Below are 27,212 nucleotides of genomic sequence, written 5' to 3'. Positions count from 1 at the left end.
CACCCCATGCTGTTATTTTTCACTGTTACTGTATTATTCCGCTGGGCACCAGTTGCTGAGTATTGTTCAACAGTTAGTTCCGGCCACGCAAGCTGATTGGTTGAGAGGCGTTCTAACGGTGCTGTTATTTCGCCGTAACATCACAGGTTTTTCACAGACACTGTATCACTCCGCTGAGACGCCGTTGCTAAGCAACGACTTTGACAGTTGTAGGAGAGCTCAAGCCATTTGAACGTTTTTGCTTCTTACTTTGCGCACAAACAGAAAATGGATACTGTTAAGATCACATCTGACCCACAGCCGATTTGGTCAGACTCTGAAGATGAGATTACACTAAATTCCCAAACTGTCAGCTGGTCTGTGTGGAGCTGGAGAACGAACTGCCCGCTGTGCAGCGAGTGAGCGGAGCTCGTTACTCTGACGTAGCAACAAGCTGCTGGTTAAGGAACTATAATTTGGCGGAAGGAACTGCTGACATTAAAACATACGTTCACGGCCCAGTTTATTAATTTATTGCTTTATTTATTTAACTGTTGTATAAAAGCAATAGAACACTCGGGGTCGTGTGTTATCAAGAATAAATGACTCACTTTATGCCGCAGCTAACCGCTAATTTTAGTAGCTAGCTAGCTAACTACATACAAATGCTTCTAGATTACATTAGACTGTAATCATTTAGTCAGATTCCGAAGAAGGGTGTGATATTAGGCCTACATGAAATTTTAATCTTTCTAGCTAGCTAAACAAACTGGAATTAGCCAGACATGAACAGAATACAGTTCAGCAGAGAAGACAGGCTGTGAAAAGCTTTTCATACCTTCTGGAACAACATCCTGAACGACATTCAGGACAATCAGGCAAATACTGAAAAGGCTGAGCTGAATCTGATACTGATACTTGAACTTTATGGCTCTACCCAAAACGCCAAAAGGAACTACTTTTTTGGCGGACGCAGTTGTTCTGTTCGGTTTTTCTATATTTCGCATATTCTTGTATAAAATCACTCCAGGTCATGTGTTTTCACGTATAGCATCGCGGCTGTTGTGATCCTCGCGTTAACATGCTCTCTCTTGTGCGCTAATGCTTAATTCATTCATCGTGGTGTGCATAACTGATCAAACATAAGCATTAATATCTCATCCTTACACGAGGCTGAAGTTGGCTTCCTATTCGCCAGCTTCTTGTTTGAGACGCCAGAATTTAACTGCTGTCCCATTTAAGGTGGAACGGGAGAATTCGAGCTAGAAGAGTTCACAGTTGCTTCCACATCGATCCTGATTAGTTTGCAGCCTGAAAAAGCCACACGGGAATCTGGGCCAGTGCCAGCCTGCAGTGTTGCAGCCCGCCATTCTGTGGGCCCTCAGCCTCAGAGTAAAGCAGCTGACCCACACGCCTCTCATGGGAAGAGCCTGGTCATCTTTTCTGTTCATCAGTCCGCACCGATCTCAGCAGCATGTGGTGAGTCTCTCTTTACATCAAACGCTATTTCAGATCACGCGCAACAGCTCTCTGCTAATTGCATTTAAAAAGCGCACAAACGCATGTTGTTCCTCGCAAACACAGCTGCTGTACCGTTTTCTGCCTTGTCCATTCCAACCATGTGGTTAGGAAGCCGTGCCCTTACCCCGGAGTGTCCTGGGACTCGGAGCACAGAGCAGAACCTGACCCGTGGAAAGGAACAGCCGCTTGCATCGCCATAGGACTCCTGTTCGTAATGACCATTGGATTAATCTACTGGCAAGTGGTGGATCAGTCCCACAATCACTGGATTCTCCAGGGCCGCTTCACGGGGATTTTCTGGGAGTCCAGGAAGCATTCCCTAGTGTTTCAGACGCTTTCCGAGGAGAAAAGGGTCGTGGAAGTTTCTGTTGGACAGATAGGAGACCCTGATCTGCACGTGCGTTTTGCGAGGAATCGTTGCTGGCTCAACTCGAGCGGTTTCTGCACTGAGTGGGACGGGCAGGTCGAGGTGAGGATGGTTTTGGAGCTGGACGAGCTGTCTCACATGGAGTGCTACAACATAACGTGGATGCCTCTGCACTGTCATGTTGACATGAGGGTAAGCTGACCAAAAATAGGGATTTGATGGAGGTGGGCGATATGGCATAATGTCCACCATACTTCAAGAAGTTTCTGCTGTACACAATATGCCATGATATTTATTTTTCCTGGCATCTCATAAGTTCCATCAAAGTAAGCCCACATTTTAAAAATACTACAAAAACTATAAATTCAGTTATTTGTATTCAACATTTTACACACTGTGCTGCACTAAATCCCATTAAACTGGACCAATTATGCTGTCTTGGTAGTCAAACATGCAGTTGGGAGGTGGTTTGTAAGTACTGACAATATGCACCATATCCACCATATCATCATTTGCACATTTTAGAGTGTTTAAGAATGTATAATGTTAGTTCTAGGTTAAGCATTTATTCACTGGGTTTTTCCAAAGTACTTATAGGAAAATATGTTTACTTAGCAGCCGTCTATGCAATGCTGCTGGACAGTTATTTCCAGCCATACAAGACCAGAATCTCTTATAATGGGAGAGACAAAAATACCCAAAACTGGGGTCAAATTACATTTTAAAAACGTTTTTAACGTTTGGCTCAAAGAACACATAACTGTCTCCCCAACATCTGTCTACACTCAGCTCTGACTAGCCCCACCTTCACAATACAAATCCTCAGAGAAAAACTACAAAGTCCTTAAAGGAACGTCTATTCACTTGGCAGCCATCTTTGTAACGCCGCTGGGCAGTTATTTCCAGCCATACAAGACCAGACTCCTTTCTCTTGGAATGAGGAGAGACCAAAAAAATGTGAAACTGAAAGTCAAATTACCATTTCAAAAACATATTTGAAATCACTGATAGCATCTGACAAAAACCTCATAGTTTGTAGCGTTTGGTTCTGTAACACACAAAAACATGTTTTCTCAGCTTGCTCTGGGTACTGCGTTTGCGCAGATCTCTAACGAGTGGGAGCGTTACAAGTGTTACCATTCATGTTTGTGATTCAAACAGTGACCGTTCTCGTCCTTTGTAACATCTCTGATGCAGAGCTTAGGCTTAGAGTGAACTGTTAGCAAACTCTCTTTGTGTAAGGCGTAGCTATGGCCAAATACAGCTCTTTAATAAAACACTATAAATCGTGCAACCTGTTTTAATAGCAGGGAACACTACAATATTGTGACATATAGTGATGTAATTCATCACGATAACGATAAATATTATCATATTGTTCAACTCTAGGATTTAACATCTTTCATGGCTACTGCAACCTTTTTTCAGCCGTATAGCATTTGACAGGAGCTGACTGCAATGTTATGGATGTGCTCATTTTTTCAGCACTGTTTTTATATGGAGAATATCTTCTGGTATGGTGGAGCAGGCGTCCAGGCACAGAAATGGCCCATAAACACTGTGAATATTCCACTGCAGCCCTTCACTGTCAGTGATTTGAGACTCAATCCCTCAGGGTATGGCTCTGTGTTGGACCACGAGTTTTTTGGATCAACAGGTTAGAAACTCACTCTCTTTCACACGCACACACGGAGAGACTCACGCGTGCACATAACAGGCTTAAAAAAGCTTCAGAGACAAGACATGAGACAAGCTATTTGAATAATGATTTATTTATGGAGCTGTATTGTTGAGGTTGTTGGCATGGCATAGTAACACATGCCATAGGCTTATTCAGTTGGGATGGTATTTTAATGGGTTCATAAGCCCAAGTTAACTCGCGAAACATTTGTTTGAGTAACCTGGAATGTGAGCGTGAGCGTGTGCGTTCACGTCCGCATGTACGTGTACAATGACATTTGGCCTTTATGGATCATTAAATCTTGTGACATTCAAAGATGTTACTTACGGAAGCCCTAAAAGGCTGTGATTTAACCCTTGTGTGGTGTTAAGGTGGGTCTGGTGGACCCACCGCATTATTGTTTTTTAAATCAATACTGCCATAAACAATGTATGTAAAAATACCAGATGTTTAAAATATCACAAGAGGCCAGCGTAGGGTTCTCCTTTAGCAGCTGTAGCCAGTCAGCAGCCTGTCCATGTTGTCCACCCTCACATACACGCACACATATACAAACACATACACAAACACATACACACACACTAACAGCAGGCCATGTATGAGGAGAAAAGTGAAGGGACACAGCACCTCCACACTTATAAATGTGTAGGGGCTGTACAGTGTGAAGTTATTTAAAATGTGTTATATGTTCTTCACAGAAAATGAGCAAAGGCCAAGGAATATGAGGTTGAAATAATAATAAATAGCATAATCTTTTTGCTAACCATTGAAAATGGGTCCCACAGACCCAAACACCACACAAGGGTTAACATATTTGTTTTCTCAAGAGAACGTTAATTAATTCACTTTCTTGTGATTTCAAGTTGTCATTGTCACAAGATAAAAAAATGTTGTTTTCCTGCGATGATTTTGTGAACATCTTGAGATAATAAAACATAGTTTTTCCTAAATAATGACGATTAGTTTGACATCTGGAAAAAGTTAAATGCTGTTTTTCTGAGATAACAAGATAGTTGACATTCATTAGCCTAAGCCTAAGGCCACAATTAATTTAATAGAAATCTAGAAAAGAACAGTATAAAAGAACATTAGAAAAATATAAAAATTTGTATGTCAAGGCAGTGTTCAGGGTAGCCTTCTATCAGTTGGCTTATGGCTTGTTAAGCATTAAGTACTGGTAAATATCAATAGATATCAGTAGACCTCTGCACATTCGTCTTTTCGAAAGTTTTTCGAATTGTTATTATATTGGGAAAACAGATTTTTTATCTCAGTGTCTCCACAACTCAAGAAAACAAATTGCTTAATTGTTCTGCACACAGTCAAGCACTTTCAATGGAATCCCTCACTTACTTAACTGAAATTCAGCTTACTTGGCTTAAAGGGGAATTCCACAGATTTTGCAAAATTTCTGCATAATTCAACAGTTGAAACAAAATCAATAAGAGGGGCTTGATGTGAAATGGTTCACTGTAGAGAAATTTACTGACTCTGTGATTCTTTACAGTGGTGGAGACAGGAACCAGTGTTCATAATGTGTGTAACTATTTTGTTTACTATACAAATTCACCATTGAAACATACACATCTGCTGAGATTTTACATATAATGTTAATAATGGTAAAGCAGTTGTAAATCTGCAAAAAAAAATGTTTTTTCTTTTTGGACTATTTTGCCTTACAGCACCCTACATGTAACTCTCCACTTGCATGAGTTTTAAAATTATATGTGAGGCCAAAATCTGATCTCAGAACTACTGTAAAACATTGTCTTAGACACCATGCAGTGTATTTCTAACAATTTAATGTAATAACTTTGAGCTTTTAGAGGCATTAAACTCTTCAGATGTCTGTTTCCTATCACCACCATTGTGAATAATTCTGACTTAGTAAAAATCTCTACTATGAACCATTTCAGATCAAAACAGTCTGAATGACTTGGCTTACATCTTAATGATTGCATTATGCTCAAAATCAGGAATTTCTTTAAGCGTCTGAAATATCATTCTGTAGAATTAGTCTGATTTAAAAATAGGCTATGCTATAGGTCAGTGAGTATTGTGAGCCTGGTACTTTACATGGTTTCTCCTGACAGGTGTTGCAGTGCTGCTTTCTCCAGATGTGCCCCTGAATGTTGGTATCGACAGTAATCTGAAGCTGTGTGTCCAGCCACAGCAAATACGGGTCACACAGCCTCTACAGTACAGAGTTTGCGTGGGTCGCAATCTCAGAACTGTTCATCAGAAAATAGCACACGAACGCAGGCTCCACTCACCACAGCTGCCTGACCTGGGCATCTTAAGGTAACAAACATGCCAATATAAGAATATCTTTTTAGAAAGATGTTTCTCTAGTGCACAAGCTAGTCTTATTTTGTAGGAAATTCATTCAGAGCCACCACTGGTTTCTATGTCAAATTCAGATAAACTGGTTTATTTTGACACTACTTTACTTATAGTTGCACTACACAGACATGAGCTATGTTACTCTTGATTTCTGATATCTAATATCCCAGACCAGCTGTTCACAGTCTCTTCATGTGCTGCGTATCTGATACATGTTTAGAGACTGGGACACTTTCTGAAACTAGAGACGTGTGCTACCAATAAAGCTGCCATGCAGATATTTTCATTGACATAACATTTGTTTTCATTCAGAATCGTACTACGATGTGAAAAAAATGTCAGTACCATGCGTTCTTCACTGTCTTTTAGTGGTGAGTCAAACTTGATTCAGACACAGGTCTTTTGGCATGTTTTGACTTGGATGATCATTTTAGGTCACCTCTATGGAAGCTGGTGGTGAACACAGACTCTGGCGCGAAGCTGGAGAAAGAGCTGAGGACGTTTGCCAACCGGCTGAAGAGGCACCAGCTTAATGAGGGCATTATCAGCCTTGATGAACATTCCACCTCTTTGCTACTGAAAACGGTCTGTAAATTTCAATGAGCGCAGTGACTTTAAGAGTTAAGGGTTTACTTATCTGGTTATCTCTGGAAAAGTTTAGGGCTATCACGATTACTTGATTAAAGTCAATTAAAATTCATGCGTTTCTTGTTTGCAATTTGTATAATAAACAGTGTATGTTTGTCATTACAAATTTTATGTATATGAAGTAAAATCTAATTTTTGTCATTACAATATTTGTATATGAAGTAAAATCCTCTCCAGTAATATTCAGTTAGGCTTTACTGAAGCAAAACTGTAATACTAAAAGTAAAGGATATGCTACTTGAATGTCTTCATTCAGTGCTTCAGATGTCTCTGTTTAAGTAGAACTAAATCCTGTGTGGGATGTTAACGTACAAAACTGCAGGCTTTAAAGCATTAAACATTTCTCCAAATTTCTCAAAATGTGGCATTAAAAAGACTTAGAAAATGTTAAATTGAATTTGTTGATACCTGTAATTACCCTGATAATCTACATTTCAGACATCTCCTACTGGTCTCTTACAGTAAGAAACAAAGCCTGATGGACACAAAGTTCTATTCATTTTCTGCCAAATACAGTTTTTAGATGCAGTATTTACAAAGGCCTCTTTTACATGTTTTTAAGTATTTTGGATTCTTTGAAAGACTCTTTAGTCTTATTATTCACTTAATAAGCCCATTTTTTGCCTTCTAAAAAATGAAAAACACTGGTTACGCAAATAATTTAGAGGGCAGCAGGGAGTACTGTTTATTTATTTAGCTTAAGCTGTGTCTGTTGTTATTTAACAGCTACTATGCATTGGCAGCTAGAGTGCAAGATAGCTAATCTGCCAGTTTGGCCACTTCAGGCTTGTACTTTGATTTCTTACAATTAACAAAAAATAACAATTAAATGATCATGACAGGCCTTGTAACTACATAACTTGCATATTAGCATCACAGTAATTACTGCATAATAAGCCTTAGGATTAATAACTGAATAATAAGCCAAATGTTTATTATTAAGAGGTTAAAGTAAATGAAAATTCTATTTGTAAGAATAAGGCAAAGTGATGGTTTTAGTTAGACCATGTGAGCATTGAGGAGGGTGGGAAGTTGTGGCTCTGCTTCTAGAAATACCAAAGGCCCACCTCATTCCGGGCCTCACATTGCTTCACGTTGACCCTGTGAATCTTCCTCTGGTCAGCACGCCAGCCAGACTTGGGCAGCTACTATACAGCTTTCATCCACACGATCAGTTCTAGATGCCGTCTCCACAACCTCTCATCCACATTTCTAATAGTCCTGGACTGTCTGAGCCAAACTCGGTTATTATTAGTGTCTAGAAAATTAGTCAATTGTTTTAATTCTAGCTTCTTGAGGGTAGATTCTTTTGAGACTATCGTAATTGCACATTTAAATAACTTTAAATAAATGCATGTAAACACAGCTATAAATAACAACCTAAACATCTTTTTAATCAGGGCCACAGTTATTCCCATGGAAGGAACAGGAACCTTCCACTGGTCAGACACCTCAACATTTCTGTCACTTTTACGCCATACGTCAGCGTCAATAACCAGCAGTTTCAGATGTCTCTTCAGGAAGGAAAAGAGGCCTTCTGGCTCAGCCGGCTGACTACCACACAGGGACATGTGGTAAGAGGATAAAAATGAAGGTGGTCATATTACATAATTTCTTATTATTTTTGGACAAACTGGATCAGCAAGTTTACCCAGTTTTTGGCCTTTGCTAGCCACTAGTACCTGACATATTGTGCATACAGCTGGAAATATATAACTCTGTAACATTATATACATGTCTAACAATGAAATGTACTGTACACTGTCAATCATTTACTTCTTTTGGCTGCATCCATTTGAGCCAGGTCTGCTGTCTGCTGGCCTTTTGCCACAGGTTCCTTTAATGAACCCATGGAAAGGAGATATCTGTGTGAAGCTGAACATCTCCAACCCAGCAGCAGTCAGGTGGTTCTTGGAGCGAGCGGGCAACTGGTCTGCCCAGCTGGACGCAGAGTACGTCATTCTGGAGGGAGGGGAAGGGAGCCTCTCTGGTGGCCTTCCAGAGGTTCAGGTCAGTCAAGAGTACATCACGCTCTTGGCTGGCCTTGCTATGAGGGTTGGAAGGACAGCTATAGTGACCTCAGGGTCAAGGTACAAAGAAACTTGAGATCTCTTTAACAAACTTTTTGACTTTTGAAACTTAGTAACTGATAATGTATATTTCTGCCTTGTCAGGACCAGTGATGTACCATTGTTCATAATGATGTCACCACTGCAAGGCAGCTGGGGCTACACAGGAATTAAGGGCATCATTCCATCTATCTTGCACTACAGTATTCTAGGATATAACTTCTTCATTTCTGATGCCATTGGCAAGTCTCAGATTCTTAGATATTTACATTCTTACTAGTTAGATTCATATTTATTTATTTATTTTACATCTGATCTATTTTCTGTATACAGGTGGCTCACTGGTTGATCACATGTTTAGTGATGAAGAGCTCTTTATCCGTTGGCTAGAAATTGTCTCATTTCTCCCAGTTATCTCCTTCCAGACACCTCCATGGAGTTTTAGCAAATACTGGGTGTGTATATAACAAACCAAAGACAAAACAAAGGCAGAAAACCTAATCGAATTTTGGTATGCCACTAGCAAACATTTCAAATACCCATTTTTCTGTCCAATATTATTTTTCTTGGCAGACAACCAGTCTTCTCACTCCTCTGCCTTAGGTTCTGAACCTCACTAAGTCCTATCTGTCACTGCACCATGACTTTGTGGTTCCTCTCCTACTGAAGTACGCTCATGAATGGAGGCAAACAACAAATCCAATCTACAGGCCGCTGTGGTGGATCAGTCCAGAGGACCCCTTTACGTTTACTATTGATGATGAATTCCTCATTGGATCTGAGGTATGCAACAGATATTAGGAAGTTCAATTTAAAAAAACATTTTGAATGATTCCAGACTGGCATCATTCAAGTCCCTAAGACCCATCATTAAGACCTCGGTTTGAGTGCTGATACCATTGCCATGGCACAACCCTGCTTTCTGGGTGGAAAGGATCGTTTAGTTTTTCTTCATGTTAGCCTACATTGGTACTGTCAAATCATGGGCATCTACAGACTCCTGTACATAGAACTTGGGCAGTCAGTGCTCTAATCCATTAGTGTTTATCTTCCCTATAATGTGTGAGCAGCTGTTTGGAAAGGTTCAGTGGCAGGCTTCATGCATCTGAAAGGAAACATGAGCATGGTACCACACAATAGGGTAGATTTAGTCAAGAGTCTGGAGTCTAGGGGGCTTCTGCTTCAAGCTAACAGGTGGACCCCACTTCGAGGAACAGGGGTAGGACTTAGACGTTAACAGCACGAAAGAAGGGTGAAGCGTGAGTGCGTTTTGGTCACCCAAGATATAACAACAGTCCTTAAGATCCAGTTGTGTACCTTAAGTGGGTTTCCAAAGGAAAGGTGCATAAATGTATCTTTTCATAATCATGAACAGACTTTTTTTTAAGTAGAAAATAAACAAGAAAGCTTGGAGCAATACAAGGTGTATAGAGTCAATATTGTAACCCTTGAAGGTACCACCCTAGTAGAGGTTTGAACTCTGAAAGGTACAGTTTTGAACCCTTTTACTAGTCCAGAACTGAAAAACAAGGAGGATGTGGGCTGGTAGGGCATGAAAACTGTCACAGGAAACAGGAGGTAGACTGAAATTAGATATGAAATTAGACACGCAAGGTGTGGTTTTCCTCTCAAACGCAAGTTCTTCCTAACGCCATCTTTCTTAAAATGCATCTAGGTCCTGGTAGCACCTGTAACTGATCAGGGAAAAGTTAAAAGGAACATTTACTTACCAGGAGATGGAATTCAGTGGAGAGATCGGTGGAATGGCCAAGTTTTTGATGGAGGGACTCTACTACATAGTTATTCTGTCGGACTGGAAAAGGTAGCCGTCTTCCTACGGATACGGTCTTGAAGCCCAAGCGGCTCCATACACTTCTTCCATGCACAAGATGCACTTTCTTAAAGACTGGTCTTGTCAATAACACAATGTGATTCTTGTGTTTTTTTTTAATACTAATTTGTTGTGGGATACAGTAAATACATGGTATGTATTTTTATTCTGAAAAAGCTGTGAATATTTCACATTGTTTTGCTATACAAAGAGACAAATGTTTCACATTCAGTTTAATTTTGGTGTATGAGCATTATGTTCATTCACAATTGTACATAATCTTCATATTGACATCAAGCACACATACAATAAACTGCATGAAAGGAATAGACAATAAATAATGTGACTGCATTCAATGTTTTCAAATTTCATTTTTTTTCTTTTTACAAAAGAAAAATTAAGTGCAATAAAATAAAAAGAAATGTACACTGACATTATGTGCGGTGAACAGGTCAGGGACCAGGACAAATTCCAAAATATTCCCTATTATTAATTTTCGCTGTGGTTTGTAAGCAATACTGTGGTAATTTCTTATGGCAAGGCTTAACAAAAAAAATTAATCAAAAACCTATGTTACCCTAATTTTTTGGTCAAAAAAATTAAAATACTTTATCGTTTATAGCACTGTACACTAAACCACTCACCACTGGCTTTCTGTAATGACCCTGTACTGTGAAATGAGTGCAGCACAGCAACAGCAATGCTGTGAGTTGGAAAGCCAGTAAGGCTAGCAAGATTTCTACTGAAATCACAATATCAGCGCTTGGTAACACTTCAAAACAGCTTTACCACAGTGATGGCATCAACCACATTAAGACTGTGTAGCTATGCAGAGCTTAGGTAATGTAAATAAACTACTTCCTCACTCACCTATGGTCAAGAGGTTCTTTCCCACTGAAATATAAGTTGTCAACAGACTGTTAAGTGGGGTTTGAGGATATGCAGTATCTCTCAAAGCTAAGTATATACAACTAAATACCGAGAGTAACACGTCTAAATGCTTTAGGTGATTTGCTTCATTTTAACTGCCTAATGCTTGGTCCTTACTTTTCCCTCTCTTTCCACTTTCAGTTAAGACTCTCATCAAGGCACCTGTGTATTTAACATCCCTGTTTTTGAATCAGTTCTCAGAACTCTCGTAAACACACACACACACACACACTCGCACACACACACAGTCTCCCTCATTCTTTCAGACGCATCCATCATCAAAAATTTCAAATCCTTCAACTTAGAATTACTCGTATCATGTTCAAAAAAGCAACAGACCAAAATTAAATGAAGAATGTAAAGCATTTGCCTTTTCACTTCAGAGCCTGTGGTTCCAGCTGAAACAAACCCAACATGTCATGCATTGCCTGTCTGATGTGGTTGCCAAAGCGATGAGAGTCCTGAAGAGAGGGAAAAAAAAAAAGAGAGACATGAAAGAGATTTTCAAACAGCCAGCCAAAGATTCCGAGATTCACTTCTGACACCATCAGTATACTCAATAAAGAGTGCATTATATGTAAAACAAAACCTCTGGTTTTGTACTTACTGTTTCTGGGCTGGAATGCTTGCAGGAGATGTGGAAGTTAATGAGGTTCTCACCCAGAATAATGTAGGCCACACCATAACCGTCATCAGCCACCTGTCACAGCAAAACAAAACCATCCAGAATTCTGTGAACATGATTTCCATGGGTTTCAGGAGAATTGGCAATGCCCTATGTTTGATTTATTTGTTCCAAACAGATTTCATTGTGGAGTTTTTTTTTACTAAACACAGATAACACTAAGACAACGACACAATGTCAGACAAACAGGCAATCAATTTACGTGTATTTTATTGGTTGGGGACCTAAAACACACTCACTTTGCTATATGCAAGGTAATTAGAAATTGACACAGTTTGATAGAAGTTTGTTATTCATATGGAACTTACCGGACCAAAGCCTCCACCACTGGTAGCATACTCAGGATGCTTCACCAGATCAAAAAGCTCCACCTGCTGCATGGGAGTCTGACTGGTGGATAGCCTCCATGGCTCTGAAAGCACCTGCACATATGTGAACATAGACAAGTCACTGGAAAAAAATACTGCTGTTTTATTAAGTCTATTACTACCTTACATCACCTTTATCTACTATGTATTATACTGACACAGAAAATAGTACAGGTCTGGAACAAAAGGATTTTTGTGATAATATAGGCATTGCTAATACTACCAAAAGGTAATAATAGTAATCATAATAATCATAATAATGCAACATGTTCTGTATGTAACAGCAGATTATCATTACTCAACCTGAGCATATTTAGATAAGACAAAGCATAACATCCCCTGACTAACCTTTCAGGTAGGGACACATGATGATATTGGAATCATATTGGTATCAGCAAATAATTGCTTTTAATAAAATAATTGCCAGGGGACAGATTTTTAAACTGATTTTTGATGATGTATTGATTGTTCTCTGGTAAAAGCAGAGCATTTAGTTGATGCTAGGCTACTTCGCTAAAATGTTTGCATTTTATTAATTTTACTGTGTTTATAACCTAATAAAAATAAAAGTGCTATTTCTCTAATGTTAATCCAAGTAAATTTATTCCCAGTTTCTACATGTTGCCTATGGGCATTGACCCACAATCCCGATAACACTGCATTCCTACTTCCTGGAATCACATCTGGTCACCTTTGGTTTCATCCTACCTCTTGAAGGAAGGGGGAGTCCTGTCCCAAGTACTTTGACACCACATAGAGGCAGAAGAGATGACGGTCGATGCCTTTCCCAGTCATAGCTAGACGGTACAACTGCTGGTGTTTCTCAGCCGCCTGTTTCAGCAAGCTCAGTTTCTTCTCTCTCTGTGAGATAGAGAAGGGTCAGTGAGTTGTGGAAAATTCACCACAGTAATGCCACATTGACATCCAAACTTTAGAAAATACCTGTCACTGAGAAAGATCCACAAAGATGGATAGCAAGTATTATATGAGAGTCATAAAGCAACTTTGTCTTTCATTTGTTTCCAAAGCAGCTTTTTGAACGTGCTAGCCTGGCTCTTTTCATAAATGCCATGGGAGCACTGGTCAGAAAAATTACCAACTTGCGTAAAATACTGAGTAGACATTAAAGCATATGGCACAATACTTAGACATTTGCACAATATGCATGACAGGATTTAGCTTCTGAGGTCTGATAGATTGGGTAAAAAAAAAGACCACAAATACAATAATTTTTATTCAAAGTTAAACATACTGCGCCACAGTAAATCCATTTAACCAGGCCTAAAGGTGCTCTTTTTGTGATGAAACATGGAGTTTCACAGTGTTCTTGAAGTACTGACAATATACACGATTTGCACAAAAAAAGGGAATCATGACACAACGTTGACAATTTATCATCATAACGATAAATATCTGGACATAGCAGAGGTTGGCAGCTGTTACAATATAATACACATTATCTTGTACAATAACTCACTCCCTACACTGGATGATATGTACTGATTCAAGTCCTTGTAGCTGACATGTGTTTGTAAATTTGCTCTCAGAGTGCCAAAGCACACTCTGTTCATCTGTAAATTCAGAGCACTGTCAGAATACAGGTTCAGACATTCAGAGTGCTGAGCTTAAGGCACTCCGCGTGCACTCTTGATGTATGCTCTGGCTGAAACGTTGAAGCCAGGGTGTTCCAAAATGTTAGCCTTTTCAAGCGGTAAGCATGGTAACCAGCCCAACACAAGACAGCAAATTCCACTCACGTTGGCTGAGTTTTGCAAGTCGCTTAGGTGCAAAGCAGGAGAATGGAAAGGAAAAAAAAAAAAAAGCTTTGTAGTATGAATGTGAGCATATTTCTTTTATTTCAAGCTAAGGCCATTGGGCCTATAAAATACTTTATGACTGGACATGTTTGCTTCTGATTTCAAAGGCTTAGAGCTGCAGTGTTGGCCTGGTTTCCAAAGTTCATGAGCTTCTGTGACAGAAAAAAAACTAGACTCGTCATTCATGTTGCGTAATAAGCCTTAATGAAAAAAAATTTGGGAATCACTGTATTTCAACATGCGTACTGCTCATGTGGATGTCATGAGTTTCAGAGAAAGTGAAGTAGTATAACACGGCTGGCTAAGCGGTGTGATTAGGACTTGAGGTTGTTTTGAAGAAATCATGCAGCTCGAAAGACTTACAAAATGCAGGAGCAGTTCATGTGGTGTGGAAGTGTGAAAGGAGTTGCAAGTGTCAGAATGTCAGAGTAGATTGTGTGCTTGCCAAAAAGTGCACGATGAAGTGTGAATGTCACTATGTGCTCGGCAAAGGCAATCTAGTTTTTTCTTGGGCTGCCAAATGCTCACAACAACAGTAAGGAGAAAATTAGAGACTTATCGTCACTGTCTGAAGAAGACCTTGTATGCCAATTTTTGTTTTTTTTCAGGATTTAAAAATGCCAGCTGCCTCTCAAAATGTTTTACAATTTCATAATAAATGAAGCAACACAAATGCTCCAAAACGGCTTGGAAAACATTCACCAATATCTTCCTAAGTTTCTTCTTAAATTTGTTCTTGAGAAAAGTCCTAAGAAAATTTCTACGTCAGATTCATGATGTGTTCTTAAACCACAGAACTGTTCGCACCTTTGCGCTCTTGATTCTGTTCTTACCTAAGAACTAATCCCAAATAAGAAAATATTGATGAATGTCAGAATCTTTGTGAAAACTGTGTATTTAGGAACGGTTTGAGAATGAGGCCCAATCTTGTTAGATTAACTAACATTCAAAGTTAAGAACATTCCTTCTCCCCGAAAAGTCTTTTTTTCTTAGGGTATTTTACTGTGATGCACATGTTCTTACATGCCACAAAAATCCCAGCAAACAGAAGATAACATTCTCAACATAAAAGGCCAACGGCTCCTTCAGTTCTTAATCATACTGAAGGAATGTACTGCTGTGTAATGTGTTTAATACTGTGTTATATGTTACTATATTCAGTATATATTGTGGGTGCATGTGCTGTGATTGTACCTAGAATGTTCTGTTCTGCCTATTTTTGTTTATCCCTACATGCTCATGTGTGTCACACCTGTCACTTGTCATGTATTGGCTGGGCCTAATCTTGGCATCAGTCCAGCCTATAAAACTGTGTCAGTCCACAGTTTCACAAGCTGGCTAAATGTCTGGTACCTGCCCACAAGAAATAAACTTCAATTCTCCAGACATATGGCTACTCCCTGGTTTACGACAGGTTTGGATTCTTCAATGTGCAAAAAATACACTTGTGCAACTTTTTCTGGCAAAATCTGAAAGCTCTAACATTCTGTAAAAACAAATGTTCTGCTTTGCCGGCCATGCTGCAGCGCATTTGCACAGTAGCAACCATACACACGCACATAGTAGATTTTTGCTGCTCTTCTCTACAATTATGTACAAAACACAATCCCGTGGTATTTTCATTTGCACAACTAAACTGTAAAAACAAAAAAAGGAAACAGTAAGCTTTAACAGCAGTATTTAGACATCTTTGTATTTCCCAGTAATGTATCAGCTTCTGTTTACACATGAACTGTCCTGGTAATTTCCTGGGAATTGTGGAAAGTCTCATGCAGGTAAACCGCCATGTCCAGGATTTTGACTCCAGCTTGCATTTACACTTAACCCTTTCCCCTGTTTAAGTACCATTAAATTCCTGGGTAAATGTGCATGTGTGAAAGGGGCTTTAGCTAGCTGTCTAGCTTTAGCTGAAACAAGTGTTTTGATAAAACAAAATAAAACAAAAAAAAGAAAACACAAAGAACGAAACCAATTAAAACTATTCAAATTGCTTAAAATGACATGCAGAGTGTAGTACCGGCTCGTTGTTGACCATGGCCCTGACGAAGGCACAGGTCTCCTTGGTGCAGGAGCGCACGGTCTCTGTCCGTCCCTCTCTGAATAGACGAGTCATGGATGCTTCATACGTCAAGCAGAACTTCCCTTTGTCCTACAGAACACATATAAATGTTAGGTGAGGGAACTATGATGTATGTATAGTACACTATAGTACACTAACTTTGTTCAAGATACTGACAAACAGCAACAGTGTTTTAATAATCCTGACCTTGAAGTGGGCGAGCTGCAGGGCAATCTGGATAAAGGCATCCGGGCTGGTCTTGCACTTCTTGATCAGGCCTTTTCCGAAATCGTCAAAGAGGATGAGGTGGGTGTCCACGTCATCGGCCAAAGCCTTGGCCACAGCCAGGGAGTTGGTGATCATACTTTGGCACTAAGAAAAATATGCAAAGAAACAAGAGAGCATGTCAGTCACAGCCAAAAGGTGAGTCAGGTTTTGGTCTACCATGTTTACAATAAAGATCAATTAGGGGGAACATGTGGGGCTGCGGTTTTGGTAGCTCTACTCCAGGGACTGACCTCAGATGGGATATTCCACTGCAGCCTCTGTGGTCCAGGGAGGCTGCGGTGAGGCTCTCCATTGCAGTGGCCGTCAGGTGCGTAATTGAGTTTAAGGTCCATCGACAACACATGCTTTTGACCAAAAAAAATTTCCACAGTTCATGTTAGTATCTGAGACTAAAGATCAGGACGGGCATATAAAGACTGCACCGATTACATTTGGGTTTCCAACGAGGGCCTAAACAATATGACAACAAAAATTTGTGACAAAGATACAGACTATAAGGAGCTAAAAATTCAGATAACTGATAATATATTTTATATTACGTTTTATACTGCTACAGTCTTAGTTATACAGGGCTTTACTAACTGATATGCCTATCAGTTGTCAGCTGTGAATTGTCAGTTATAATTATCAGTTCTCATTTTTCACATTTCTTAAACTCAAAAACAGCACAAATTCAAGTCTTAAGACAAAACGCTACAGGCCGAAATGACAATTTTGGTACGTTCAACAATTTTTCAGACTTTTAGATAAACTGCATCCATAATACAGAATAAAAATGTCAAAACACAACAACCATGTTTATTTCCAATAAATGTATCGGCAACCGATACATCAGCCGGGACTTAATGCCAATAAATGCTTAATGAAACTAGGGTTATTGATGCGTGTGACTATGCATGCATTTACCTCCCAGAGGTGGCCTATAATTGGAGCATCAGCCCAGCTGTGCTCTGCATTCAGGCCCATCGTTCCATTCTTGTATATGATCAGGGTTAAAGACTTATCAAACCATCTGAAAAGGCAAAAGGTAAAACTAAGCCAGGCCAAGCAACCTGCAAAACAGGTAGCACTTCCAAACTCTCACACAAGTTCAAAACAGGTTCTTGTCATTTTTGCACGTTCCTTACCTGTCATAGCACTTGCCATGCAGCAGGGACTTGGCGAAGCTGCTAAGAGAATCACTTAGGTTGTCTGAGTCATAGCGCTGCTCGGTGTCATCCAGAGTGACAAAAAAAGCTGCTTTCTCCACAGCATCCAGAGACTGCCTGTTCTTGCCCTGTCTGAGATAGGCATCACGGGCACACGCCCAGGGCACCCTGACACGCAGAAGAACAAAGTAATGAGATATCAGGCTATAGGTCCTAGATAAATGCACAAAATGTTCTGTGCTTCACAAGTTTAAAATAATTTGAATGGATCTGGGAAGCAGTAAACTTATGAAATTAAGGTTGCTGTTGGCAGAGCATACTGGGCGACACCGCTGCTCTTGATGCGACAGAATAGGGCAAGAATACCACACAATTAGGGGTGTAGCAAATACACACAAACCAAATTTCTGGGTTTGATGCAATAACTGATAATTAACACCTTACTGTGATTATCATTACCTAACGATGAACCTTGATACAAGGTTTTATTATATACCCATGTAGCTAATGGCTGCACACTAAAAGAACTCCCCTCAGCAACATAACCATGTATTTTGAAAGACTAAAGATAGAAGTGAAAAATATTAAAAAGGCTTACGTAAAGGGAAACGGCCCCTGCAAGTTACTTTTTTGGACTGGTTTTGCAACTCGTTTATCTGATTTGTCTTTATAAATTTAGATAAAATTAACTTCATATCAGACACTGGAATACCTTAGTGATCCTATTCACTTGTTTTACTTACCTCCACGTCATCGCTGCTGTCTATGTTACCAGAAATCCTTACATCTGAACATCTTAGCTTTTGGGAGCATTAATCTGATGTATAAATGTGTAACACTGTTGTAAATTAAAAAAAAAAATGAACTAAATATCTAAATATCTAATGAACTAAAATACAGTTTGTGATAAAAGTGGTAAATAAATTATGCCTGCCAGTGGCTGTTACAGGAAAATTCAGAGCGGCCAGCAGAGGGCATCTAGAAATTTCCAGCATTTGTGACTACACTTACTGCTACACATGCTTCAGGACATGCACAAGCTTAAAACAGAACATCAAGTTTTTGGTTATAATTATCAGTTATAATTCTAATATGGGACAGATAATAGTAACAGTTTTCCATCAAATCGGCAATATCAATATATTATGCATTCCCAGTAACAATGCTTTATGATACAGTGATGCAAAATCGTGAAGAACAGGGATTCTATTTATTATGCCATGATGAAACGGCATTGTTTGACCACCAAACTTTGCAAACCAATCAACAACTCATTCCAGCATTCTTACGTCATATGCCACACTAATCCTGCCCCTTTGCTCTAATCTCATTAGTGTCTCATTAATATAAATGTAAGTGAGAACAATAAATGGAGCTGTAGATGATGGAAAATGATTAAAAAAGCTATAAAACATCAAGAATGAAATTATTATAAATATGCAAAAGCTTGAGCACCCCTGAATAGTTAAGTGAATAGCTGCATGATCAGTGCTTAGTACCACCCCCTTTTGGCAAGCATCACAACTTAACACTTTTTGTAGCCAGCACATTTCAATTGTTGTTTGGGGGATTTTCACCCTTTCCTCTTTGCAAAAGCCTTCTAGTCCTGTGAGATTCTTGGGCCGCCTTGCATGCACTGCTCTTTTGAGTTCTGTCCACAGATTTTCGATGAAGTTTGTGGTGAGGATAAAGGAAAGGTTTTCTGCTGATGACTCTTCCTTGAAGGTCATATTTGTCCATGTCACTGCATTGTAGAACAGTGCACCATCAATCCAGAGTCTGCTAAATCTTTCTGAAGGTATTTTTCAGTCAAACAGGGGTATCAATTTACTTTCTAGCAAACCTACAAGCAGATGTCTCGGAAAGTTTTCTTGGTCTTCCAGACCTCAATTTGACCTCCACTGTTCCTGTTAACTGCCATATGAACTAAGGAAACGACTACCTGAAAATGCTTTGCTATCTTCTTATAGCCTTCTCCAGCTTTGTGGACATAAATTATTTTATTTTTAGTGCATTAGGCAGCTGCTTAGAGGAGCCCATGGCAGCTGATTGTTGGGACAAGGTTTGACGAGTTTTATGAAGCTTTGAAATTTTCACCTGGCCTTTCCTAATGATGACTGTGAACAAGCCATAGTGCCAACAAACTAATAAAGGTCCGAGACCTTGGTAAAAGTTATCTGATAACTCAAATCTCTTGGGGTGCCCAAATATTTGCATGGTGCTCCTTTCCTTTTTCTAAAATTGTACAAAACTTACTCTAAAATTGTACAAAACAAAAATAATACACTAAAAGACTACACTTGCTTAAAATGTTGAAAAGTATATTTCATCTTTAACTTAATGCCTGCTGGACATCAGTTAATTTTCTACTCACTTAACATATCCAGAATGCCTCATATTTGAAATGTGATCGGAAAGATTATTTATCATTTTATATTTATCAAACGTCTCATTTTCAAAATACCAAAATAGCGTAAAACATACATTTCTAGTTTATAATATTTTAATGTACACTATGTAGAGTTTCATAATTTATTACTTTCTATAGAGTAATAGGGCAAGTTATTCCACACTTTTGAATAGCACTGTAAAAAGACCCTCTGTGCTGGCCTGAAGGTGTGTGAAAAGCACCTGTTTCCTGCAGTGAGGGCAGCAAGCTTCTCCTCTCCCGGCTGGGGTTCTGAGGTGTCTGCTAAGATCCTCTCCATCTGCTGCTCTATCTCCCGTGGAAAGAGCAGCCGGCCATCGTAAAACATCCCCACCTTAAAATAGCGCCCCTTATGGTACACCACAATATGTCTGCTGTTCGAGACGTGTTGCAGGGTGTCTACACTCACAAAGAGGAGAGAGTGATGGGGAAGATGAAGCATAGAAAAAGCAATTTCCAGTAAGAAAAATACATTTTTTTAAAAAAAGTATCACAAAAGAAAACAGTAAAATGCCAAGAATGCTGAATCCATTATTAATAACACTTCAAACAGTGCAATACCACAACATGCAACAAAGAGGGGTATATATGGGAGTGATATTAGGTCAACACCTTTGTTTCATGTACAATACATACAGCTCAAGTCAGGTTCCTATTTTTTCCCCTCACAGTGCATATTTAAAGTAATCTGACATGAAACAAATGTTTGACCTTTCACAAAAGCCATGAATGAAGATACTGAATTACAGATTTACAGTTGGACCAAAAAATGTCATATGGCTTGAGTTCCGCTGGGTACAAGTGTACTTAAATTACAGGACATTGGCCTTATTGTATGTTCTTTGTAGGCGTTTCATATTACAAATCTTTCTAATGTCACAATCAACCGAAATTAGGAAACATCAGCGGAAATATGTTAATATGCCTGTTTAACCATCTTAAGAAAGGAGAGTAATAATAATTAAACAAAAAAAGGAACAGAAGCAAAACTATTAGGTCGACAGCAGCCAGCTGTGAGGTGTGCTATAGTGCTGGGTTTAGCTTGCGGGCTGTGGAGTGAGGTGTCTGGGTTCAGTACCTGTGTCTATGCCTGGGATGCGACAGGTGTTGAAAACGCGCTCATATTGCGCCGAGCACATGGGGATAGTGTTTTGAAGCAAAAGCTGAAAAGCAGAAAGGAAGAGGTCAAACAAAAGATGAGAGGAGGGGCTTTTAAAGGGCAGAGTGGCTAATGAGGTCCTACGGGAAATCTGTACGGGAGAGAATGAGGTCACTAGTCACTGCTGGGACACGGAGGAGAAAGAGGAGTTTGAGCTGAACTTAATTAGCCAAAATAAAGAGATGGGGATCAATGTGGCAATGCAAGAAAAAACTACACACACACAAACACAAAGAGAAAACTGAAATGCTAGAGGAATGTAATAGGGATGGGGAGAGCAGGAGTTGGGGGATAGTCCTGTATCACCAGTACACAGCAGTGTCTGTGTTTTAAGGCAATGAACAGATCAATGGGGTTGATTATTTTAACGTAAAGCTAATTCTGAATTAATCATTGTCGGGTAGCACAGGACTAGTGCAGGGGGTCTCTGAGGGCTGATGCAGGGGCCTCTGATTGGCTCATCTTACCCCTTTCTTGGCCTGGGATACGGCTGGTATTGAACAGCCGCTCCCATTGGGCAGAACAGAATGGAACTGTGTTAGGTAGGGCAAAGAACTGCACCACCACAAACACAACATCAGGAAGCATGGAACAAAAACCAGCAGGGAAATTCAGAAAAAGATAAAAAAAAACAAAAAAAAACAGACCAATCCAAGAAACCTGAACAATACAACTACATAACTACAACATGCTATTATTACAGTACATGTCATTGTTAAGTAAGGATAAAGGTTTCTTGTGAAGAAGGCCAGTGGATTATTCAGTTACCAAATTCAGAAAAAACATTTTTAAAATGATTTTTCTGAGCGAAAGGCTGAAGCCCATTATTTGGTTAGTGTGACTTATAGCAGTTAGCCAAAATAACAGTTTTCATTTTTATATATATATATATATATATATATATATATATGTCAGTACAACAGATAGAAAACTGGTGGGCAATATGGCCATAATACTTCAAGACATCTTCAAGATATCCAATATGTATTACAATTGTTTTCTTCTCAGGTTTGATCAGCTGGCATACGGGCAAAGCCCTAGTAGTACCAAAAATACTATCAACATGATATATACTATGAACACTGTATACTATGGAACCAGATGTCAGTTTCATACCTTCAGTAACTACCTCATACAGAAGTTAATCACAGTATTTTGATGATGTCACGCAGTTGCATTGCCACCATTTTGGTAGGCAACTTCAAGTTCATTCAGCAGTGCAGTGGCAGTTTGTTATGAGATAATAAAACCATAACCGATCCAGCAAAGGCAGTAAAACATTTTTTTGGGGGGGACGGAGGATACAGAGTTTTTAAAGCATGTTAACCAATATATTTGAGGGTACTGCCTTGATTTTGTTTGATTTGTTGCTGTAGTGATAACAAAAGAAAGCTAAAAGCTGAATGGCTGAGATTAAGCATTGCATTACTTCTGCTGTGTCCCAAACCGCATACTAGCACACTAAATAGTATGCAAAAAAAAAACAGTGCAGTGCCTTTAGAAGTACACTCATTATTGTAGTAGGTAAAGTAAAGAAATGTGTGCTTTGGGATGCAGCGGTCTTCATCCATCTGCAGGGCTGTAGCTACAATAGCAGCAACAAGATAAGCTATTTCAGAGCATGGACAATGCCAGTGAGCCATTCTTAATGACATAATAGAATAATATGAATAGCATAAAATGATTACAGGTATGCTGCCTGATTTCTGAGACAATGTTTATAAATAGTTTTGAGATTTTAAAGTTTTTGGCCTAAAACGTATCTTTAACACACATGCCAGGCAGAGAGGTAAATGCAGAATGGTGTAAGGCAAAATAGTACTTAAAAACAAAAGACATTATTTTATTATTAACATCACATTTAAAATTGGCTAAGACAAGTGTAGTTCACTGACTATTTCGAATACTAAATAAAGAGGCTATATTTGCGTTGTAGACGTCCCTGGTTCCTATCACCACCATTGTAAAGAAAATCTGTAAGTTTCTCTACAATTAACCATTTCATATCAAACCATTCTGAATGACTTTAATCAAACAGTTTACTCAGCAACTGAATAGTGCAGAAATTTTGACAAATCGGTGGAATTCCACTTCAAGTTGCGATGATTTCTACGATATGTGCAGAAAAGCATATTGTGAAATAATGTGATGTAATTTGTTAACTATAAATAATGCCATATTGCCCACCACTAGCTACGAAGTTTACTATTAATAATAGTACAGTCATTATTACTCTACTACTACTATTGCAAGTATTTGGTCCTGGAGTTTTAATATGCTTTCTTAAATCAAAATAACAAGCTGCAATCATTAATGTGTTCAAACCGGTTTTATCTGGGCTCGGTCCAGCTTCCTCCTATACAGCATGATGGAATGGATGGTATTACCAGCCCTCGCTGCCTGACTTTGTAAAGGGAACATGTAGCGGAAGTCCTGGAGGGAGGGAAGGGCAAGGAGTTTAAAAGAAGAACGGCATTATATATTTTGGAAGAACTAGTATTATGTGGTGTGTGATGAGATTCTTACCATTACATAATAGTTGCTATTGACCATGATTGGACTTCGGCTTCTAAGGTAGACATACTCCTCCCACCAATCGCTGACCTGAAAGAACCAACAAGTCTGATTAAATGACAGAAAGACACTAGTGCAGTACACTTGTTGAGGCTTCTGAATAACTTTGTTTAATATGCATTTCCTGTTTTTTTCCTGACAGAAAAAAATAAACAACTTGCACTTAATTGCCATAAAAAGAAATGAAATGCTGGTTTCTGAATTATTAAACATAACAAATGAAAAGTCGCTTTACATAATTGGTGGCCCACAGGGATTTCAGCTTCAGGTACCACTGGAGTTTAGGGGCCAAGATTCTTCTGAAAGTCTAAAGCAAGTTCTTCCATTCTTCTGTACTCTTCATCATCCAGAAGAGGGCGCACAGACTCCAGATACTGTGGATACAAGGGTTTTCATTCAGTGCCCAAGTGCAGTTGAGAACAACTCCAGTATGAGAGGACCAAACACTGATTAAATAGTGCAGTGTCAAGGCCCTCCAGGACACCGTTTGGGCAAAAACAGCACACAACATCTGTACGTGAAACTGAGGTCCAGGCTCCATGCAAGCTTATGTAAGTTTTCCTTCAAACTTGAATACAGTTTCCATCAGCGTGCATTTTAGTGAGTCATCACACATCACACACGCTGTACCTCAATACCTGCGACAAATACCAAGTTAACTCTGAAAACACAAAATTAAAGTAATGTTGGACTTTTACAGATTAACCAAGCTTTAAAAATCAGTAAAAATCATGTGCTGACTGATTCTCTACCAATATTTAATCAATAATTTTGAATTCTGAAATGGCAATTGTGTTTTTTAAAAGCTTCAAAATATCCTGTCTTACTCTTTTCATTGTGTCCTTCACAGATGGCACAGGTAAGTTTGGAAGTGATGTCTGGAAGCTATACAGATTTGGCGTTTGTATCCCAGAGAAAATCTTCACAAGCACCTAAAAACACAGCATTATCGGTTCAAAAATGGATATATAGCAACCAAAGAACTGTACTGAACTGTACAGTGTACATTATGTTTTTGCATGAAAAGCATAAAGTCCACAAATGATGAAGCTACAAGTCAGAGACTCACCACCCAAATGCGTGTTTTCCATGACATTCTGCCTTGACGCTCAGTCATCCAGCCATGCCAGGACAGCAGGCCCCTCAGGACGTTCCTCATAGTAAATATGATTGCCACCCAGAGCCCTGTGCCAACCAGGACGCCACCCACTCTCCTCTGGGTGTCCAGAGACATGTACTTACTGCAGAAACAAGAGCAGACATATAGTGTTCCTATCCAAAACGAGGCGAACTACAAAATTAGTGATTTAATATAAACGTTTGTTCAAAAATGAATCTTGTGAACACTAATATTAATGTCTGGATGATAAAAGGCACAATCTGCTATGAGGATAAAGAGAACTGAGATGAGAGCGACAGCTTTACCTTACTGGTATGTATTTCCCGACTTTAAGGAAAAGGCCTAAGGAAGGGTCCAACTGAGCATATTTTGCCCTCCCCAGGTACCCTGCCAGCACCAATATAAACCCAGGGCCGCTGCCCGGGTATACTCCAGTCATAATCCCATTCTGTGGACATTTAAGATTTAAGATTTTCCATTTCTATTGACTTGAAATGCATGAATGAATCAAGTATGTGCACAAACAATGCGATATCCAAGTGAGTGGGTGTGTACCTTAAAACGGATGAACTTCTTCTTCCATGAGTGGAGACCAGACAGATAGACCTGGCGCAGGGCTTCATGGCTAAGCTGCAGGTCAATACCATCTGGAGAGACGGTGAACTGGAAGGCCACGGCCTGATGAGCTTCTGCCATGCTGACTGGGGCCCAGGGTCACCAGAGGACAGCACTGAGCAAGAGAAATGTCAACAGGGTTTAGAGCGGGAGAAATTAGGCTAAAGTTCATGCACGCAGTGCCAATGTAAAGCCTGCATTTCTGGACAAAACCAGTAAAAAGCACAAAGACCATCATTTACACAAGTGAAGGCAACCTATGGAGTAAGCTAAAAAAACATCTATATTTGGCTATAAAGGAGCCCTTGTCCTCTTTGTCATGGTCCTATCTGAGAGAGCTACTTGGATTTTACCGAATCAAGATGCTAGAACAAAATGCAATATCATTATGTTGCGTGGCTGAATTATGGAAAGCAGTCGTGGAAATTTAAAGGGCTTTACTATATAACCGGCGGTACTGTCAGTCAGTACCATCAGTAATATGAGTAAAGCGGACCCTTTACTGGCAATTAGCGCAGATTAAATAATACCATCAAATTATCAATGAGTTCCTTCTGCAGTAGTGCTGGCTGGAAGCTACCGTGAACGAGCACAACCGACTCAGGTAACATGAATCAACTAATATGTAGAAAATACGGACTCGCTGACGTTGTTTACTTAATGCAGTGACCTGTCACTCACCTTCACTTCGTCTGCAGCCGCTTTATTTAATGCTCAAATGCAACGCTAAGTTAACGTTTAACTACAAGACATTAAATCAGTTCTGATTATTTTATATTTGCCAGTTTTCAATGCGAACTATTTCTGGTTACCGCTACCAACTTCACCGAAGCTCCGAGGCTAATAGCGGCTCCGCCACATATTGCAGCTACTAGGCGGGTTCGGTGAAGAGAACAGCAACGCCATCCGTCGGCGTGGAGTAGAAGTGCACGTGTGAAAAAAACGGACCCTGGGCTGTGTGTGTTGGGGGTTCACGGTTATCTTGTGGACGAGGCTGAAATTAGCCATTATATTTGCAGCTTCCGATTCATACTATAAAATCTAAAACCGATTAAATATAAATTTAGATTAGCCTTAAACCGAACTGAAAAAACTCAGCCTGAACTGTTCCTTCAGTCTCACACTTTAAACTAAACATAATATTTCTGCTAAATTAAATATTTTATTACGTTTCAGTCATATTCTTTAAGGGTAAGGCAAACATAGCTCAAAGTCTTAATTCCTTTATTACAATGTGTTCATTATTGTTTTAAGTGTATGTGTCTGAATGGAAACTGCGCAGCAAAAATGCGAGCGTGAACAGACCCTTTGGTTAACGGTCGTTCGCTGAATGAGAAGCCACGAATAAGGAGCGGATTTCAGCCGGCGATGATGAAGATGATAAAATGAATCGGAAGCGGCAAATAAGTCGCTAACTTCGCTTCGTATCATATCATACGTGGAAATCAAATGCTTACTGAATACACTGAGACCCCAAAACTAATCTGTGCGTATCAATTCGCCTACCAGCTTGATTATTACCGCCATCAATCCAAAAATAGCAGAACATAAGGCTGGGAGTCGATCCCTAGCGAGTCGATTC

At 39.5% G+C, this 27,212-nt stretch overlaps 2 protein-coding genes across 2 annotated transcripts; one reads left to right on the top strand and one right to left on the bottom strand.

The window, feature by feature from the left end:
- Nucleotides 1-982: 982 nt before the first annotated feature.
- LOC118817532 (SITS-binding protein-like) lies at nt 983-10,790 on the top strand. Its single transcript, XM_036584317.1, has 11 exons — nt 983-1,458; nt 1,609-2,059; nt 3,353-3,524; nt 5,642-5,849; nt 6,326-6,476; nt 7,940-8,113; nt 8,373-8,629; nt 8,714-8,850; nt 8,942-9,063; nt 9,212-9,391; nt 10,284-10,790. Exons 1-11 carry the CDS (start codon nt 1,454-1,456, stop codon nt 10,458-10,460), a joined length of 2,034 nt encoding a protein of 677 aa, XP_036440210.1. The 5' UTR covers nt 983-1,453; the 3' UTR covers nt 10,461-10,790.
- cpt1aa (carnitine palmitoyltransferase 1Aa (liver)) lies at nt 10,587-26,540 on the bottom strand. Its single transcript, XM_036584316.1, is given in 20 exon segments — nt 10,587-11,830; nt 11,977-12,069; nt 12,363-12,476; nt 13,131-13,283; nt 16,257-16,388; nt 16,506-16,670; nt 16,817-16,930; nt 17,493-17,598; nt 17,714-17,902; nt 20,366-20,561; nt 21,241-21,325; nt 23,647-23,754; nt 23,848-23,925; nt 24,131-24,181; nt 24,183-24,269; nt 24,723-24,827; nt 24,965-25,136; nt 25,321-25,463; nt 25,571-25,745; nt 26,312-26,540. Coding segments are annotated over 19 exon segments (2,319 nt in total). The 5' UTR covers nt 25,712-25,745; nt 26,312-26,540; the 3' UTR covers nt 10,587-11,743.
- Nucleotides 26,541-27,212: the final 672 nt, after the last annotated feature.

This window comes from Colossoma macropomum, unplaced genomic scaffold (assembly GCF_904425465.1).
Source record: "Colossoma macropomum unplaced genomic scaffold, Colossoma_macropomum, whole genome shotgun sequence".
In the NCBI taxonomy this organism is placed as follows: domain Eukaryota; kingdom Metazoa; phylum Chordata; class Actinopteri; order Characiformes; family Serrasalmidae; genus Colossoma; species Colossoma macropomum.
The sequence above is the reverse complement of the archived record's forward strand: the minus strand, read 5'-3'. Positions and strand labels throughout refer to the sequence as shown.